Raw genomic sequence first — 18,203 nt, 5'->3', positions numbered from 1 at the left:
TACTTCATGCTGAAAGAAGTAGTTTTAGGACAGTATTCATTACAAGAGTGTTTTCAAATGGCAAGAATTAAAATGCATGTTTTCAAATTAAGCTAATAAAGATAAAAATGTCAAGATATTCTGTATTAGTCCAGAATAGCTAAACAGAAAATTTGTGTAAGTTTCTACACAGGACTGAACTGATTTGAACCAGTATGTCCACACTTAAAGATTATAATCCGTTATTCCAGTTTATATTCTACAGGACAAAACTATGTCATATGGTAAATTGTTATGCTTCAGAATCATCAGCACTTAGATGAACACTCACTATTCTCAGTGTGTTTGTAAGAAAATCCTTCTTGAATTAATCCTTGATTTACATTCTCAGCACTGGAATAAAAATGTTTAAAAACATACTTGATCTTTGCCTACATATTAACAAGCTTCTGAGAGGTTTTTTTGTCTATAGAATAAAAACCAGCTGATTTTAATAACACCTTTGAATTTATAAGTACACAAGCTAGATTTAATTCAGATCCATGTTGGACATTTCCTGAGTTCAGTAGTTTGAAACAGATATTTGACCATTATTTCCAACTAAATTTAGTGGCAGGTACATTTGACAAGTACAAGACTAACATTTGCTTCTTGTAAATAAAATGGAAGATACTATCACCATCTAACCAATCTGCCTCTATTTAACTACTATCTGTATCCAATATCTAAAAGTTAATAACAATAACAACAACCACACCATTTAGTTCAATATGGTCAAATGCAAGGATCTCCACATGGGTCAGGGCAACTGCTAGTATCAAAAAAGGATATGGGAGGGAGAGCAGCCCTGTGGAAAAGGACTTGGGGGTACTGGTGGATGAATCATAGAATCATAGAATCATAGAATAGGCTGGGTTGGAAGGGACCTCAGAGATCATCGAGTCCAACCCTTGAACAACTACCGCCACAGTCACTAGACTATGGCACTGAGTGCCATATCGAGTCACTTTTTAAATGTCTCCAGGGACGACGAGTCCACCACCTCCCCAGGCAGCCCGTTCCAATATCTGATCACCCTTTCCGTGAAAAAATTCTTTCTAATATCCAGTCTGAACCTCCCCCGGCACAACTTGAGACCATGCCCTCTTGTCTTACTGAGAGTTGCCTGGGAAAAGAGACCAACCCCCGCCTGGCTCCATCCTCCTTTCAGGTAGTTGTAGAGAGCAATGAGGTCTCCTCTGAGCCTCCTCTTCTTCAGGCTGAACAGCCCCAGCTCCCTCAGCCTCTCCTCATAGGATCTGTGTTCGAGTCCCTTCACCAGCTTGGTTGCCCTCCTTTGGACCTGTTCGAGGACCTCAATATCCTTCTTGAACTGAGGGGCCCAGAACTGAACACAGTACTCAAGGTGTGGCCTTACCAGGGCTGAGTACAGGGGCAGAATCACTTCCTTGGACCTGCTGGTGACGCTGTTTCTGATACAGGCCAGGATGCCATTGGCCTTCTTGGCCACCTGGGCACACTGCTGGCTCATGTTCAGCTTCCTGTCAATCCAGATTCCCAGGTCCCTTTCTGCCTGGCTGCTCTCCAACCACTCTGTCCCCAGTCTGTAGCGCTGCATGGGGTTGTTGTGGCCAAAGTGCAGGACCCGGCACTTGGCCTTGTTGAACCTCATCCCATTGGAATCAGCCCATCTCTCCAGTCTGTCCAGGTCCCTCTGCAGAATCCTCCTGCCTTCCAGCTGATCAACACTTCTCCCCAGCTTGGTGTCGTCTGCGAATTTGCTGATGATGGACTCAATCCCCTCATCCAAGTCATCAATGAAGATATTGAAAAGAACTGGGCCCAGTACTGATCCCTGGGGGACACCGCTGGTGACCGGACGCCAACTGGAAGCAGCCCCATTCAGCACCACTCTCTGGGCCCGGCCCTCCAGCCAGTTCTTAACCTAGTGCAGAGTACACTTGTCCAAGCTGTGGGCAGCCAGCTTACTCAGGAGGATGCTGTGGGAGACGGTGTCGAAGGCCTTGCTGAAGTCCAGATAGACCACATCCACAGCCTTCCCCTCATCCACCAGGCGGGTCACCTGATCATAAAAGGAGATCAGGTTGGTCAGACAGGACCTGCCCTTCCTAAACCCGTGCTGGCTGGGTCTGATCCCCTGTCCATCCTGCAGGTGCTGTGTGATTGCCCCCATGATGATCTGTTCCATAACCCTGCCAGGCACTGAGGTCAGGCTGACAGGCCTGTAGTTTCCCGGGTCTTCCTTCCGGCCCTTCTTGTGGATTGGCGTGACATTGGCCAACTTCCAGTCATCTGGGATGTCCCCAGTGAGCCAGGACTTCTGGTAGATGATAGAGAGAGGCTTGGCGAGCTCTTCTGCCAACTCTCTCATCACCCTTGGATGGAGTTCATCTGGTCCCATAGACTTGTGGGGATCCAAGCAGCCCAGTAGATCACTGACAGTTTCCATCAGGATTGCAGGGGGGGTGTTTAGATTCTTGTCTCCTATAGGCTCCAGAAGCCAGCTGTCCTCAGGACAGCCCGCTTTACTGTTAAAAACTGAGGCAAAGAAGGTGTTAAATACCTCAGCCTTTTCTTCATCCTTGACAATTACATTCCCGTCCATGTCCATTAAAGAACGGATGTTTTCCCTGCCCCTCCTTTTGCCACTGATGTATCTGTAGAAGACTTCTTGTTATCCTTCACAGAGGTGGCGAGATTTAGTTCAAGTTGTGCCTTTGTGTCTCTAATTTTTTTCCTACATAACTTAACTGTATTCCTGAATTCCTCTTGAGTAAATAACCCTTTTTTCCATAACCGGTAGGCCCTCTTCTTAATCCTAATTTCCTTCAAAGTCTCCCTGTTGAGCCAGAGTGGTCGTCTTCCCCGCCGGCTCGCCTTTCGGCACACCGGGACAGCCTGCTCCTGAGCTTTCAAAACTTGCTCTTTGAAGAATGTCCATCCCTCCTTGACCCCTTTGTTTTCAAGGGCTGTTTCCCAGGGTATGCTCTGGACTAGTCTTCTGAACAGGCCAAAATCTGCCCTCCGGAAGTCTAATGTAGAGGTTTTATTGACAACCCTCCTTATATCCCTGATTATTGAGAACTCTATTATTTCGTGATCGCTGAGTCCCAGACGCCCACCGACCACCACATCCCTCACCAGCCCCTCTCTGTTTGTAAAGAGTAGGTCAAGTGGGGCTCCATCCCTGGTAGGCTCGTTTACCAGCTGCATCAGGAAATTATCCTCAATACACTCTAGGAATCTCCTAGACTGCCTCCTCTCTGCTGTGTGGAATTCCCAGCGGATGTCCGGCAGGTTAAAGTCACCCACGAGAATAAGGGACGACGATTTTGAAACATGTGCCAGCTGCTTGTAGAAGAGTTCATCCCCCTCATCCTCCTGGTTGGGTGGTCTGTAACAGACTCCCATCACAGTATCTGCCTTGTTGGCCTTCCCCCTGATTCTGACCCACAGGCACTCCACCTTATTATCACCTACTTCAATTTCTATGGAGTCAAGAGACTCTCTAACATACAGGGCTACCCCTCCACCTCTCCTACCCTGTCTGTCCTTTCTGAAGAGCCTGTAGCCACCCATTGCAGCACTCCAGTCATGGGAGTCATCCCACCACGTTTCCGTGATAGCGACTACATCATATCTTTCCTGCTGCACGGTGGCTTCCAGCTCCTCCTGTTTGTTGCCCATGCTGCGTGCATTGGTGTACATGCACTTCCCAAGCATGTGTAGTATCTGCATTTCAAAGCAAATTTGCCCACATTACAGCTAAAAGGATAAGAATTCAATGGTTGGAAATCAAGTTTTACAATATATGTGAAAGAACTCCACCAAACCAAACAACAAAGAAACCAGAACAAACCAGAACAACAAATCAAAAAAAAAAAAAAAGAAAGTGTTGTTGGATATTGCAAATGTTGTAAAAAGGATTTTAATGAACCTTAGTTTAAAGCTAGCATCATATGTCATTATTATACAGGGAAAAATATTAAAAATCATTAAATATTGCCTTGTGAATATTAGAGAAATTAAGAGACTAAATTCAAATCCAAAATACATTAGTGATCTTCTTAGAAACACACAAGATACTAGTTCATGTCTTGTGAGTGTGGTCTCAGCTCCATATGGAGTAAAAAGCTATGGCCTATTACCTCACATATATATTTCATAGTTACTCACACACTGTACTTCCTACCTCATATGTGCTTAATTTACTTTTTCACTACTTACATTTCAATATCCAGGATAATTCCTTAGACCTTAGTTTCACTGTAGTTCCTGGGAAAAAAACCCAACAACCTTGTCTTTCTAAATTAGCTACTTTCCTACCTGATTAAGTTTCTTCCACAGGTTGAGAACAGGAGAAAGTTCAGTAGACCAAATATCTCTGTCAAATTTGCAGCCAGCAGCCACTGACCTGCTCAGGATCCGAAGCTGTGAAATGACCTAAGTGATGAGAATACAAATGCAAGTCTTGAAGAAGGATAGACAAAGGTTTTTTTAAGTACAAAAGAATAACACAATAGCAAATACTCTCTGATTTATCTATGGACCAAGTACTTTTCTGCATACTTAATTACTAACCCAGATATATTCAAAACAGAAAAAATATCCAATTACCCATACTGATATGTAGAACATAATTGACTCTCATTCATACTAATCCCAAAACAAACAAAATCTATATTTTTCTTATTAGTCATTGCCTTTGTTCTACTGTAATTTAAAATTAATGAGGTATATAATTAATTAAAAAGCCTCTTTTCCAAAAAATCTACAGACAAAACTAAAGCTCTGCCTTTAAGTAGGCTCCATCTGTAAATGAAAAAATGGCCTCCTTATTAAAGAAAAAAAAACCCCAAACAAACCAGCAATTAAAACTACTAATATTTCAGAAAGAAGGGTTATCTGATAATGAAAAAAATCTTAATCATTCAGAAGGACTAGACTATTTAAATGTTAGACAGAATGAGCCAAGAAGTCAAGTTATTTCTGATGGATATTGACTTATTTTCTATTCTTGAAAGATGTGCAATGATGTGCTTTCTGTTTCATTTTCTTCCTCTGAAGCAAAAAAGTTAATCTTCAAGAACAGATTCCTCAAAACACAAGAACAGTCTTTTCTGATGTGCAGGAAGAAATCATGATAAGCAAGGCAGAGAACAAGAGCAGGAGGAAATCAATATGGATGAAGAGGAAGGCAGTGATCTCACATGTAAAAAGGTAACCCATGAAGATGGGAGCATGGATGGGACTATCCAGCAGGGATCTAAAGGCATTGCTCAGCTGTGTTAGGATGAAGTAAGGAAAGCCATATGCCAGCTGGATTTGAAACTAGCAAAGGATGCAAAGGCCTACAAGAAGGGCTTCTGCACATATTCTGGCAGCTAAAGGGAGGAAAAGAAAATACAAGCCAGTGCTCAGTATAGCTTCTGTTATGGAAAATACCATTTCATCCACTCATTCTCATAACTTTCTTTTGAACTTTAATAATTCTTTGTGTGCTCAAGCTATTATGAATAGCATAAAAGATGCTTATTTAATTTAGCAAAAAAATATTTTCTTCAATTAGTCTTTTGATTATAGAATCTTTATCATTCCTGTTATGCTTCCTCCTTTTCACTCCACACATGAGCAAATGTTCTGACAAGCAATGCAGATAATAAACACACATTTGTGCCTCCTAGGTATCATTTTTTTTAGCTATAGTTGTGGTTTGTACAATTTGTTTTTTGATAGCTGTCCGCTATCATTTGCAAAGAAGTAAAACATTTATATCAAATATACTTTACCTGCTAATTCAGTAAGCAGTACTTCATATAAACTTGCATATTTATACTGTAAAGATGAAAAAAGCTTATGTGATTGCCTTGTGAATATGGGGGGTTTAAAATATTAAGTATTGCATTATTTTTAAAGGTATACCTTCATAGGTATGAACACTTATCTCCATGTTGCTAAAATGAATTCAGAAGTAGTGACTGCAAGATCAAGTAATTATAGTATTATCTAACTCCAGTAAATAAAGTTAACTGCCAATTTCTAATTATCTAATTATGAAATTTGTCAATATAATTTAAACAGGAAATACACTATCTATCCATTATTTCAACCTTTTTTGTTCAGTGCATGTAATCTCTTTCTGCTTGTATATTTTATCAATGTAGCTCAAAAATATTGGGATTTGATTGCAAAAAGTTAAGCACTTAAAAATACTGACTCAAGTTTTAACTCTGAGTGTTCTAGAGTACTGTAACATACTGTGATTTTTATTAAATATTCATATAAATTCTTTACCTCTTTCCAGTTCATACCACTTCTTCTCTCAAGTGTAACAGGTATGAGGGTAGCATAACTTCCTATTAAAGCTTCCATGACAGCACACTGTTTCCAATTGACTGTAATTTTTAAAAATTAATGTTTTGGGCTGAGACTTCATGTACTCTTTCAGCCTGAATATTTTTTTAAAATTTTAGCCTAGAACAGTCATTTACCTTCAAGAAACAGAGGAAAATATATTTTAGTCATGTCAAAATATTCACGTTGACCTAACTTTGAACCGCTTTAGCATCCCAAACTTTTGCTAAGTGACTGAGGATTTGATGGACATTTTGTGTGTGTCATGCTTTATATCCATGAAATCTGTCCAAATCAGAGATTGTAAAATAGTAACTCATGTTACTGCTTAATTAATGATGACAACTTTGACTTTAGAACTTGAATGGTGTAAGTATTTATTCTCACAAATTGCTGTGATGTTTCTTGCAGTGCTGACTTCAAATGTCAGTCAAGATCTTCTGGTCAAACTAAAAGGCAAGATGGGCATACACAGGCAGTGGAAAAGGGGACAGGTATCCTGAGAAGAGTATAGGGATGTCACCTGGTTGTGCAGGGAAGAGGTAAGGAAAGCCAAGGTGCAGCTAGAATTGAACTTGGCATGAGATGTCTACAGAAATGTAAACCAGAAAAGGAAGGTTACAGAAAGAGTACCCCCCTGCTGAGCCACAGTGGTGATAAAACACTGATAAAAACAGGTGAGGAGAAGCCTAAGATTGTCAACAACTTCTTTGCTTCAGTCTTCACTGGCAACCCTTCTCCTCATGGCTCTCATTTTGATGGTCCTCAAGATGGAGCCCAGAAAGACAAAGTCCCCCACACTGTAAGTGAAGACAAGGTTCATGACCATCTGAGGAACCTTAAGATACACTGGTCCATGGGGCCTGATGAGATGCATCCCAGCATCCTGAGGGAACTGGCAGATGTAGATGCCAAGCCACTCTCTACGATATTTGAGAAGTCATGGCCATTTTTAAAAAGGGTAGAAAGGAGGACCCTGGGAACTACCAACCTGTCAGCTTTACCTCTGTGCCTGGGAAGATCATGGAACAGATCATCCTAGAAGACACACTAAGGCACACAGAGAACAGGGAGGTGATTCAAGACAGCCACCATGGCTTTACTAGGGGAAAATCCTGCCTGACAAACCTAGTGGCTTTCTACAGTGAAATGACTAATCAGTTGGCAAGGGAAAAGCAGTGCGTGCCATCTATCTAAAATTCTGCATGGCCTTTGACAGGGTCCCCCACAATATCCTACTCATCAAGTTGGAGAGATAAGAATTTGATGGGTGGATTGTTCAATGGATATGGAATTGACTGGATGGTCACATCCAGAGGGCTGTGGTCAATGGCTCAAAGTCCTGATGGAGACCAGTAACAAGGGGGGTCCCTTGGGGTTCTTCCCTAGAACCTGTATTGTTTAATATTTTTATCAACAACAACATGGACAGTGGGATCAAGTGCACCATAAGCAAGTTTTCAGATGATACCAAGTTGAGTGGTCCTGTAGATTAGCTAGAGGACGGGATGTCATCCAGAAGGACCTGGACAAACTGGAGAGGTGGGCCCAGGTGAGCCTCATGAAGTTCCACAAGAACAAGTGCAGGGTCCTGCACCTGGGTTGGAACAATCTGTGCTTTCAGGCTTGGGGATGAGGTTCTAGAAACCAGCCCTGCAGAAAAGGACTTGTTGGATGAAAAGCTGGACATGAGCCAACAGTGCACACTTGCAGACCAAAAGGCCATCCGCATACTGGGCTACATCATAAGAAGTGTGGACAGCAGATTGAGAGAGGTGATTCTGCCACTTTGCTCTGGTAAGACCTCACTTGGAGTACTGCATCCAGCTCTGGAGCCCTCAGTACAGGAAGGACATGGATCTGATAGAGTGGGTCCAGAGGAGGGCTATGAAAATGGTCAGGGCAATTCTGGCCTCCGCAGTATAGGAAAGACATTGAGGTCCTGGAGAATCTCCAGAGAAGAGCTATAAGGCTGGTGAGAGGTTTGGATGGCATTTTCTACAAGGAGTGACTGAGAGAACTGGAATTATTACACTGGGGCTGGGACACCTCTCCTATGAAGACAGGCTGAGGGTGTTGGGGTTCTTCAGCTTGGAGAAAAGAAAGCTACAGGGAGACTTAATAGCAACCTTCCAGTATCTGAAGGGGGCCTACAAGAAGGCTGGAGATTAAATGTTTGCAAGGGCTTGTAGTGATAAGATGAAAGGCAATGGTTTTATACTAGAGAAGAGTAGGTTTAGATTGGATTCCTTACCATGGATAGTGGAAAAATGGAACAGGTTGCCCAGGGAGGTTGTTGAGGCCTTTGTTATCCCGACATATTATTTTAATGTATTATAAACTAAAAGCTCTTATATGTTGTTCTAATCCAGTCCAAATACACATCTAAATATTTTGACTAATGTGAAAAAATGTACCATAAAGCAGAAAAATATAAGCAATCACCAACAGTGGTCTGTTTAAAGAAGTGTGAGAAGATTATTCACAACTTTGAGCTGCCTGTTTATAGTAAGGTCAACTTATTTTAACAGCATTTATAAGAAAAATTCAGTGGAGCAACTTATTTATGAACAGTACATCTAATAACTATGAACAGCACACAGTAATTGCTACTGAATATATTCTCCGTTCTTAGTGGAAAATTCATACACTGTATTTTTTTAATCATTGTCAGCACAGAAAATAGAAATGGCACATATTAATAAAGGTGAGGCAGCCAAACGTAAAATGTCAATATTTATTTACCTAGTTATTAAACTCATTGTGCATCTCAGGTTTTTAATCTACTGCATACTTTATGGGTTTCAGTGGATAAATGCTGCTGTGACATTGACCAACACATTACAGTAAAAACTCACACATTTTGAGAAATTAAGAGAGAGAACGAACAGAATGGAAAATTATAATAAAGACAATGGATGATCCCATGTGGCTTCATATAGGACTAGCAGGAAGTTATGTTTGACTTGGAAAGGAGAATAAAACTGAATGGAAAAATAAATGGGGAAAAGTCAAGATTTTAACTTTGCCTTCCTTGGAACTTAGATAAGAACAGATTTCTCATTTTTATCTGTTTTACTTACGTAAAAAGTGTTGTAAGTCACAGCTACTACAAAAACTGCTACATCACAAAGAGATACAAGCCTAGGTTTAATTTATGTATTTTAAGTCATGCATTTATTTCATAAGCAATCTATCCTAAAAATAATTTTTAAAAATCAGATTTTACACATTATATTAGAATATTTAAAAGAAAGAAATAAAATATAAAGTATATCGTGAAATTCTATGTCACTGACTGAAAAAGAAATTAAACAATCTAGTATCAATAATCCTGAACTAAATACAACCTGCTGTTCTAAGAACACTAAACAGGAGAGATTTGCTAGTCAGATAACTGCTGGTCTTTTCAAGACTAAGGAACGGATAAAATGATTTTTATTTTTGTACAAAAAGCTAACAAACTCCTCTCAGTGGATCCATAGAAAAGGCCAAAGCAGATACACTACTGCCATCTATCTGTTTTAATAGGATGTAATCTTAGCAGAGAAATTACTTCAATGCTTTATTTCTCTGAATTAAACAAGATATGCATGCGCACAGCTGTTGAAGGAGTTATTTCTGTTTTTATAAGAACCTTACAGATATGAAGATATAGCCTAGTCACTTTAGTACATATTGGGAAAGTGACTTGATGCACTTGAAGTGTCTTCACTGAGTCACGAGAAGGAAGGGGTTTCAGTCTGATGTGCCTCTGGAGAGAGCTCCATGCTCTCATACTGTTCCTCCTAGTCCAGCTACAAAAGTCGTGCAAGATGGAGCCACCAATGAGACCTCTCTGACTTTCAGTCTCTGTGCTGCAATGAAGCCTCCCTGCAAGAACAGGGTCCCTGGAGGTTGTTATGATACAGGTACTTAAATGGCATTCGTAACCAAACCATTCGTACCACATGTGGATGAGTAAGAAACAGTTGTATATCTATCCTTGCTCTTTTGTTGCTCCCTCAAGGCAACTTCAAAGCTGTGCATTCACTCAGTAAGGATATGAAGTAGGACTGGACTTAGAACAGAGATATATTCCTTCTTAATCAAAAGACAAAGCAAACAAGGGGAAGAGATTGACATCACCTATATCTTTTTCAATACAGAATAGGATCATATACCTCTGCACCAGGAAGATTCTCTGTAGAGCAAAGATTCAGTGCAGAAGGAAAGAAAAACAGCAGGATGCTGCAGATTGACAGCACAAGCCCAGTACTGACCTAGTCAATATTCTAATTGCACCTTCTCCCAAAGAATAACTAAGAGTCTGTAGAGGTGGTTGCCATTAACTAATTACACACACTGACAAAATTTAAGAAAACTGGAAAATTGCACCCTTTTCTTAGAAGAGAACTTCTCATATGCAAAGCAACAATATATTCTCACATAGGAATTAATAAGGCTACTTGAAGCTGTGCACTGATTCACTGCAATGGTAAAGAGCTGTGTTTTCTGAACGTGCACAGTACTGTGGCTTTCACTCCACTGGCACATTCTCATGTAGCACCACAGGTATATAAAAAGTACTGTTATTTTAAAAATTCTTGTTAAGTACTCAGATTGCATGTTAATAATAAATACAGTTTGGTGTTACTCATCAGGTTCTGCTAGAGCCAGTTATCTGTTTGTGATGTGGGATGCATTTAATAAATGTCAGTAACAGCTGACACAGGAGTTATATAAATGTTAAATTATTTTAAGAAAACAGATTTATGTTCAGCCTGACATCTATAGAGATAACATAACAAGTTCAAGGATAATTTCAGTTCCATGGTTTTTAATAATTATACCCATATTACTCTATGTGGCATGATTACTATGGAGAAGCTGTACATAAAAAATTAGATACCTGTGCTCAGAGTCCTGCTGAGCTATCTTTTGAGAGAGAAAATTTAGTCTGTTGACAAACTCACAAGAAACTGCAGCTGTCATTGTATTACAATTGCACCCAGAAAAATAACTACAAACCTCAGCCCCACTATTCTATACATAGGAAAACCACTGCAGTCAGATACGTGACTGTAATATCAGGTGGACATATTCTAATTTTACTTCAACTGAGTATTAACAGCAGTGGAGACTTGGATAATCTCAAGCATGATCCAGCAATCTGAAGAGTTCCAGGTGTCCTTGTACACCCTCCTCTATACACCCTATCTCTGTTGCTGTCATTAGCAAGGTAAAAAATAGCACTGGAACTATACTCCAATCATATATATGACAACAGTTTCAGGAAGATACAGACCAGTTTTAATCTAAGTAAACAAGATATGCAATAAATGGTGGGAAGAGGTACAGAATCTGTCAGTGAGTTGGTGAAAATAAAGAGCAGGTCAGAAGCTAAGCTAAGGAAAAAGAGCCCAAGGATAAAATGCTGTTTTGCTAAAGTCAATGAGATTGCTGCAAACACATTTAATGAGGAAAGATTCCCTTTATGTTTCCTGTCCCTGGTTCTTACCTTAGTTACCTCCCTATACTGTTTTCCATTATTAGTTTACTATCAATTTTAACTTAACAAGTACTCATCACAAAATACAAAACAGATACAAATAGATAATTTTGTTTCTTTTTCTTTTCTACAAAGTTTCTAAGTTCCCAGAACAAACAGAAGAGCAACAGCAATTATTTTAAGTGCTCAGTATATTAAGCAGCTACACATAGGTATGTTGAGCCATTCCTTTGGATTTCATTAAAGAAATTGGTTTTTTCTCTTTAAGCAATCTCATCTATAAAAAGAACACATCCAGTGTGAGATTTCTGTGCTAGTATTTCTGTGGTGTATTTAGGCAACATGCTTTTTGCTTGGCTTTATAAACATGACTTTGTTCAGACAACTTAATTTACTTATGCTATCCTGATGTAATGTACCAATAACATTTCTGTGTGTTGAGCTCCTACTAGCTCAAACTCAAATATTTGTTTTTTTCATATTTGTTTTCAAATAATTCATCTGCCATTCATGACAAGTATGAAATGTCAAGGTATGAATACATGGAAATAAGTATGAATACAGATGGGTCATCTCTATACACTTCTAAATAAACTCTATAACAACGTGCATTCTACTCCTGTCCACATTCAAATAGGTATTTATAGCAGTGATCTGCAAGATGAGATTTTTACTGAGTATGAGAAATATATAACACACAAGCTTTATACTATGTGAAAGAACTGCATCAACACATTTTTTATGGGAACTATGTCTTAAAAGCTTGAATAAAATTCATGACAGATTTGCTAGCTTAGAAAATTTTAACTCAAATTAAGAGTTACCTTTCAGACACAGGAGCACTTTTAATATCATTATTTGTAACTGTATATATTTATATTTTATGTACATGAAAAAGCTGTATTATTAATTACGACACTACTGGAAGAAATTTTGGAAGTGCTGCTTAACAGCCAAAATTGAAAATGAAGACAGGATTTATTATTTATTTATATACGTTGAGAACAGACATGAGGTAAACTGCAGTTTGGACTCTGAACTTTAAGAAACCAGACACTGCTTTATTAAGGGAATTGGTAGCAGAATATCATGAGAAGGGGGCATAAGGAAGAGAGAAAACTGGAGACAGTGAAGAGCACTTTACTTTGATCTGATTAAAAAAGGGGAATAGAGGAGCATTTTTGAGTGAGGCTCAGAACAAATCATTGTGCAGAAAGACCAGACCCAAAAAAAAAAAAACCCAAAAAACCCCAAAGAGACAGGTTCTAAAACACATGCAAAAGTTCAAAGAAAACATGGGGCATTGGGGCATTTGACAAGTGCAAGAAAACATAAGGCAAGTTGATAAAAGCCCAAAGTACTCAATAGCCTCTGTATGTGGTTTTGAAGGTGTCCTGGTTTGGGCCAGGATAAAGTTAATTTTCTGTCTTGTAATTTTGCTTTCAGCTGAGTCTCTTGTAAGTAGCTGCACTTGCTGAAATTAACAGCAAGTTTGTCAAACAATGCCTGCTTCTAGGACTGATAACACTTGATGTTTATAGTTACAGACGAAGAAAGGTCTGCAGGACCAAGGCCACTGCTCAGTTCCAAGGAACATCTTGTGCTCCAGAAAGAGAAAAGGAGTAAGGTTATACCTGCAACCCTCCTTTAGAGAGGAGGAGACAACATAAATGACCAAAATTCACCAAAATATTCTATCCTATCCGTGTCACACTGAGCATAAATTTAAAGGATCTAGAGGATCAAATTTCTTTTCTTCCTCTTCTCCTTTCCCTTTGCATTCTCCCTTTTTCATCTGTCCCTGTTTGCTTCAGCATCCTGGGAGGATTCTGTCTGTTCACCTGTCTGTGCTTCTGACCTGTGCCAGCCTGAATCCCTGTGTTCCTGCCTCCAGCTCCCAACTGCAGCTGACTCCAGGAGCCCAGCCTGGACTTTCCCAGGGCTGCCCTGCAGCCTCGGTGGTGACGTGAGAGTTATTGGGGCAGACAGGAAGAATGTGTTATCATTTTCCTGTATATTTGTATATATTTAATTTTTTTTTTTCTTTTTATCATTACTATTTCACTAAAGCTGTGTAATTCAGTTTCCAACCCATAAGTCTCTCTCCCTTATTCTCTCTCCCTTCTTTATCAGGGAGGAGAGGGTTATTAATGGAGAGCATCTGTCATTTGTTACTTGCCAGCCCAGGGTTAAACCATGACAAGAGGGAAGGGGCAGCTATCAATGGGAGAGAAACAGTCTGGCTGGAGAACATAAACAAAATCCTACATGAGCACTGGAGTTAAATCCAGCTGGCAGACAGTTACCAGTGGTGTTTGCCAGGGCTCAGTTTTGGGACCAGTTCCCTTTAACATCTTTATCTATGATCTGGATGAGTGGATCAAATGCACCCTCAGTAAATCTGCACATGTAACCAGTTTGGGTAGGAGTGTTGATCTGCTTGAGGATAAGAAGACTGCAGAGGGACCTGGACAAGCTGGATTGAAGGGCTGAGACCAGTTGTATGAGGTTAAGCAAGGCCAAGTGCCAGGTCCTTCACTTGGGCCACAAAAGACCCATGATATGCTGCAGGCCTGGGGAGAGTGGTTGGAAAATTCCCCAGTGGAAAAGGTCATGGACGCACTGATCAACAGCTGGCTGAATATGAGCCAGAAGTGTGCCCAGGTGGACAAAAAGACCAATAGCATTCTGGCTTGTATCAGAAACAGTGTGGCCATCAGGACTACAGAATTGACTGTTACCCTAATGTAAGATACAAAAAATAATTATACCCAGTATTCCATATAGAAAAATGGCATTAAGCAAATTGGGACATATTGACTATAATTAGCAGTGATATTTGAAGAGCCTTGGATAATTTGCCAGTTATTGAAAAGCTTCTTTCAAAAATGCTTACTGGATACTGTTTAGATTAACCAGTCAACTCATCATACACAGCTACTAGTTACAAGCTGTAGTTACTTGTAGGCACAGTCATTCAACAGGATTTGATAGCATTGCACAACACTAACAAAAGGTTTTGAATGCTACACTCTGAGAGTGCCTTTATTGACTAAGTCTGCTTAGTGCAAAGTACAAGGAAAGGAGGGAGACAAAATAGCTCTGCATTCTCATTTCATCTTCCTAGAGTGGTTGCTGGCAGTACATCTTGCAGCTATACTAAAACCTGTACAGAACAAGATAGCTCTTGCTGTTTTCCAAGGTGTAAAAACTCATACATAGGCCTGTCCATTTCAGTCTGTAAAAATTCTGTCACATGATAAATGGCATTTTCACTAAGACATTTCATGTATGGTTCTATTAAAATTATAATAAAGGATTAAATTGATTCATAGGAGTTAATAGAAGAGAAATATAGCCCCAAGAACAAGAAAAAAGTACATGGGAGCCAAAAGCCCACTTTGCAAGAAGGTGAGTGGAGCAAGATCTAAATTACAGACCTTTCCCATCCACAGGAAAGCTAGAGTAAGGCTCCACATGCTGTGACATTAGTTATAGGTTAGATTGGAGATAAAACCACCCTAGTACAGGCCAATATACAGGCAAAAATACAGGGCTTATCAGATCAGAAAAAAGGAGAATGACTGTAATCGAGTGCCTAAGACTCTTGCTGAGCATGGGGAATACTCAGTTTAAGCTGCACAGAAAATCTCTACCTGATGTAAAATAGACAGGATGAGCTATGCTGACTCCTGCAGCTGCACTGTCAGCTAAGTTCTTTTCTATTTTAACAGCCCTGTTCTGCAGAGAGAACATATCAAGAGATGTGAGATTATTCATGAGGGATAAGGAAGAACCAAAGAGTCACAGTGGACTCTAGAAATACAGCCTCTAAAAATTTCCCTACCTGTATCTACATAAAGCAACTAAGTATAAATTCAGGGAAAAAAAAAAGGTCATGTTCCTGAAAAGATCATTCCCATTAATGACTCAGGTTTTCTTTTTTAAAAAATGGCTCTTACCAGTAGGCATGAAGTATTAATACTCTCTGTATTACACTACAAAACTTTGTATGACATAATTTCTTACAATTCAGTAAATAATTATCCATATTAAAATAGTAAAGCTAGCAATACTCAGACTTAGATTCAAATTGAAGTTCTCTGCTGCATAAAATAATAGCTGTGAGTATCATCAGTATTTGCAAGGTTACTGAAAAAAGCCCATTTCTTTTTAGTGCTGTCAGGTTTACCCAAACATTACCAATGCAGTAGGTTACAGAAGAGATCTCTGCATAACTGCAAACTACTGCACCATGCTGCAGCACACTGGTGCTCCAGATATACAAATTATCATTCCTACAAATGTGAAAGAAACAATATAAAAAGTCTATGTGAAATCTACATTCCTGTTATCTAAGTATTCTGTCTCATGTAATGAAATTATGTCAGAAAATGACATTCGTTTTCTTGTAATAGAATTACATTAATTTAACTTCATGGTTAACAGAATACATCACACTCTTGTTTTTATACTTTTTTAAAAAGAGTTTGAACTGTTAAAAGATTGCTAGTTATAGTTACTTAAAATTAATGTATATCTGAATGATTATTTTAACTCTCTGAGGCTAAACTTATGGCTAAAGATGAAATAGCTGTCAGTTGTTTCAACAAGTAACTTCAAAGTATGTACACTTTTAAAAAAACTATTTCCTCTAATCCTGAGCTCAGTGAAGTAGACAATATAATTCTGTTCATTTCGGCATTGGGAAGATTTTAGAAAAACTACAGACTGAGAAATTATAATGGCTAGTAGATGAGAAACAATATAGGACAGTAGAGATAAATTAGAAGAGAACAAACCACATACTTAGCACAGAATCAGTGAAGTACTGGATACAATATTTAATTTCACCTTTAAAGTGCTAGTGACATAGCAACCTAGCTGGTAGCAACTGACTTCCCTCTACCTTTTTTCATTCAGCTTTTTCTTGGCTTTAGCTTGGAAATCAATTTATGAGAAATATTCCTGTTAGAAACCAATCATTCCATTTCAGACTGTGAAGCACAGGATCACCTGTGAATCTAAGACAGCTGCCAAACTGTCAGAAATTGAATGGGAGTAGATTCGCAGCTGGGTAGAAACACAGTTTAAGAAAAATCTCCCATTTCTGTTCCTTCTATTGCCTAAGGCTTAAAGAAGGGCCATACACTGTTTCTGCAAGGATGAGGAAATCTCTCGTATGACAAAGAATCATCTCACATATGAGGCAACAGTCTGATTATAAGCCATAGTTTATAAATTAAAATCAATGCTATGACAGACCCATTCAGTAGAGTGTGAGTCTGCATGTAAATGTGTTCATTACCTATTTCCTGTCACACAGGAACTCTGAATCTGTTCTGATTTCATGGAGATTAACTAAGGACTCATTTTCCAATACTAGCATTTTTAACAACCATGGCTCTATGTAAGCACAGCTGAAATACATAAAATAATCAGCAATATACAGTGTATTTGACAGAAACAAAAGCCTTTAAAGTTGATTTTTATATAAAAGATCTTAAGGCAAAAAGTAGAGCTACATTAAATCTTACTGCATTTTATGGCTTTGTAATAGAGGAGTTCTTGAGCTCACCTCAGCACCTTCTGTACCCTCATCCTACTGATTTGTCTTTATATAGCTTTACAATTTCATGTGCTAATAATATTTTTAAAAACCCAACAATTTGACAGTACAACTATAGATTTCAGAGAACAGCTATATTTAAACAAATTTACCAATATTACAGGAGGACTTTCACCTGCCTATGGGCATTACCAAATTTCACCTCAGGCTGAGGTACAGCCACTTCAGAGTCAATCTCCCCTGGACTCTTGGCCTTAGGGGCTCAATTCAATTGTTAGGCATAATTCCATCTGAACCCAAGAAAATCTTATGGATAGGTAGATATGAGACTGAATCTCAGGACTGATGCTCTATTGGATCAGGGTACCCACACACTGGTAAGCAGTTCTTTCAATAATGGCTCCTAGTGCCATTTTGCCTCTGAAGTCTGGCTGCTGGCCCAAGAAAATGTATTCATTTGGGTCCTGTGTCCTCACACAGCTCCTTGTAGATGTGTTAAACACACTAAGACATCTTTAGATGCCAATTTTTAGGCAACTGAATTGACACACAAGGGAATTGTTAAAATATTAATTCAAATTACTTAAAAGCTTTGTCCAACAAACCAAACAATGTATTACTAATGAAGACATCCAGAGTTGAAATCAGTCCATCTTCTCCCTTTTTAGACCAACAAAATCAAACTCATGAGCAGAACAAGAGAGACAGTACTTTCTGGGTCAAAAAGGATGATAAGAATAGCTGCCATTGGTGTGTCATTTATAGTATGCAGCATAATGGGTGACCCAG

General features: G+C 39.2%; 1 protein-coding gene across 2 annotated transcripts in view; it reads right to left on the bottom strand.

The window, feature by feature from the left end:
- Nucleotides 1-18,203, bottom strand: part of DYNC2H1 (dynein cytoplasmic 2 heavy chain 1) — a 147,670-nt gene that overhangs the window by 31,410 nt on the left and 98,057 nt on the right. For both annotated transcript variants that reach the window (XM_071734517.1, XM_071734525.1), the window contains exon 83: nt 4,327-4,443. In XM_071734517.1, the coding sequence (XP_071590618.1) occupies nt 4,327-4,443 (117 nt within the window). The remainder of the gene's footprint in view (nt 1-4,326; nt 4,444-18,203) is intronic.

The sequence above is a fragment of the Heliangelus exortis genome, chromosome 1 (assembly GCF_036169615.1).
Source record: "Heliangelus exortis chromosome 1, bHelExo1.hap1, whole genome shotgun sequence".
NCBI lineage: Eukaryota > Metazoa > Chordata > Aves > Apodiformes > Trochilidae > Heliangelus > Heliangelus exortis.
The sequence above is the reverse complement of the archived record's forward strand: the minus strand, read 5'-3'. Positions and strand labels throughout refer to the sequence as shown.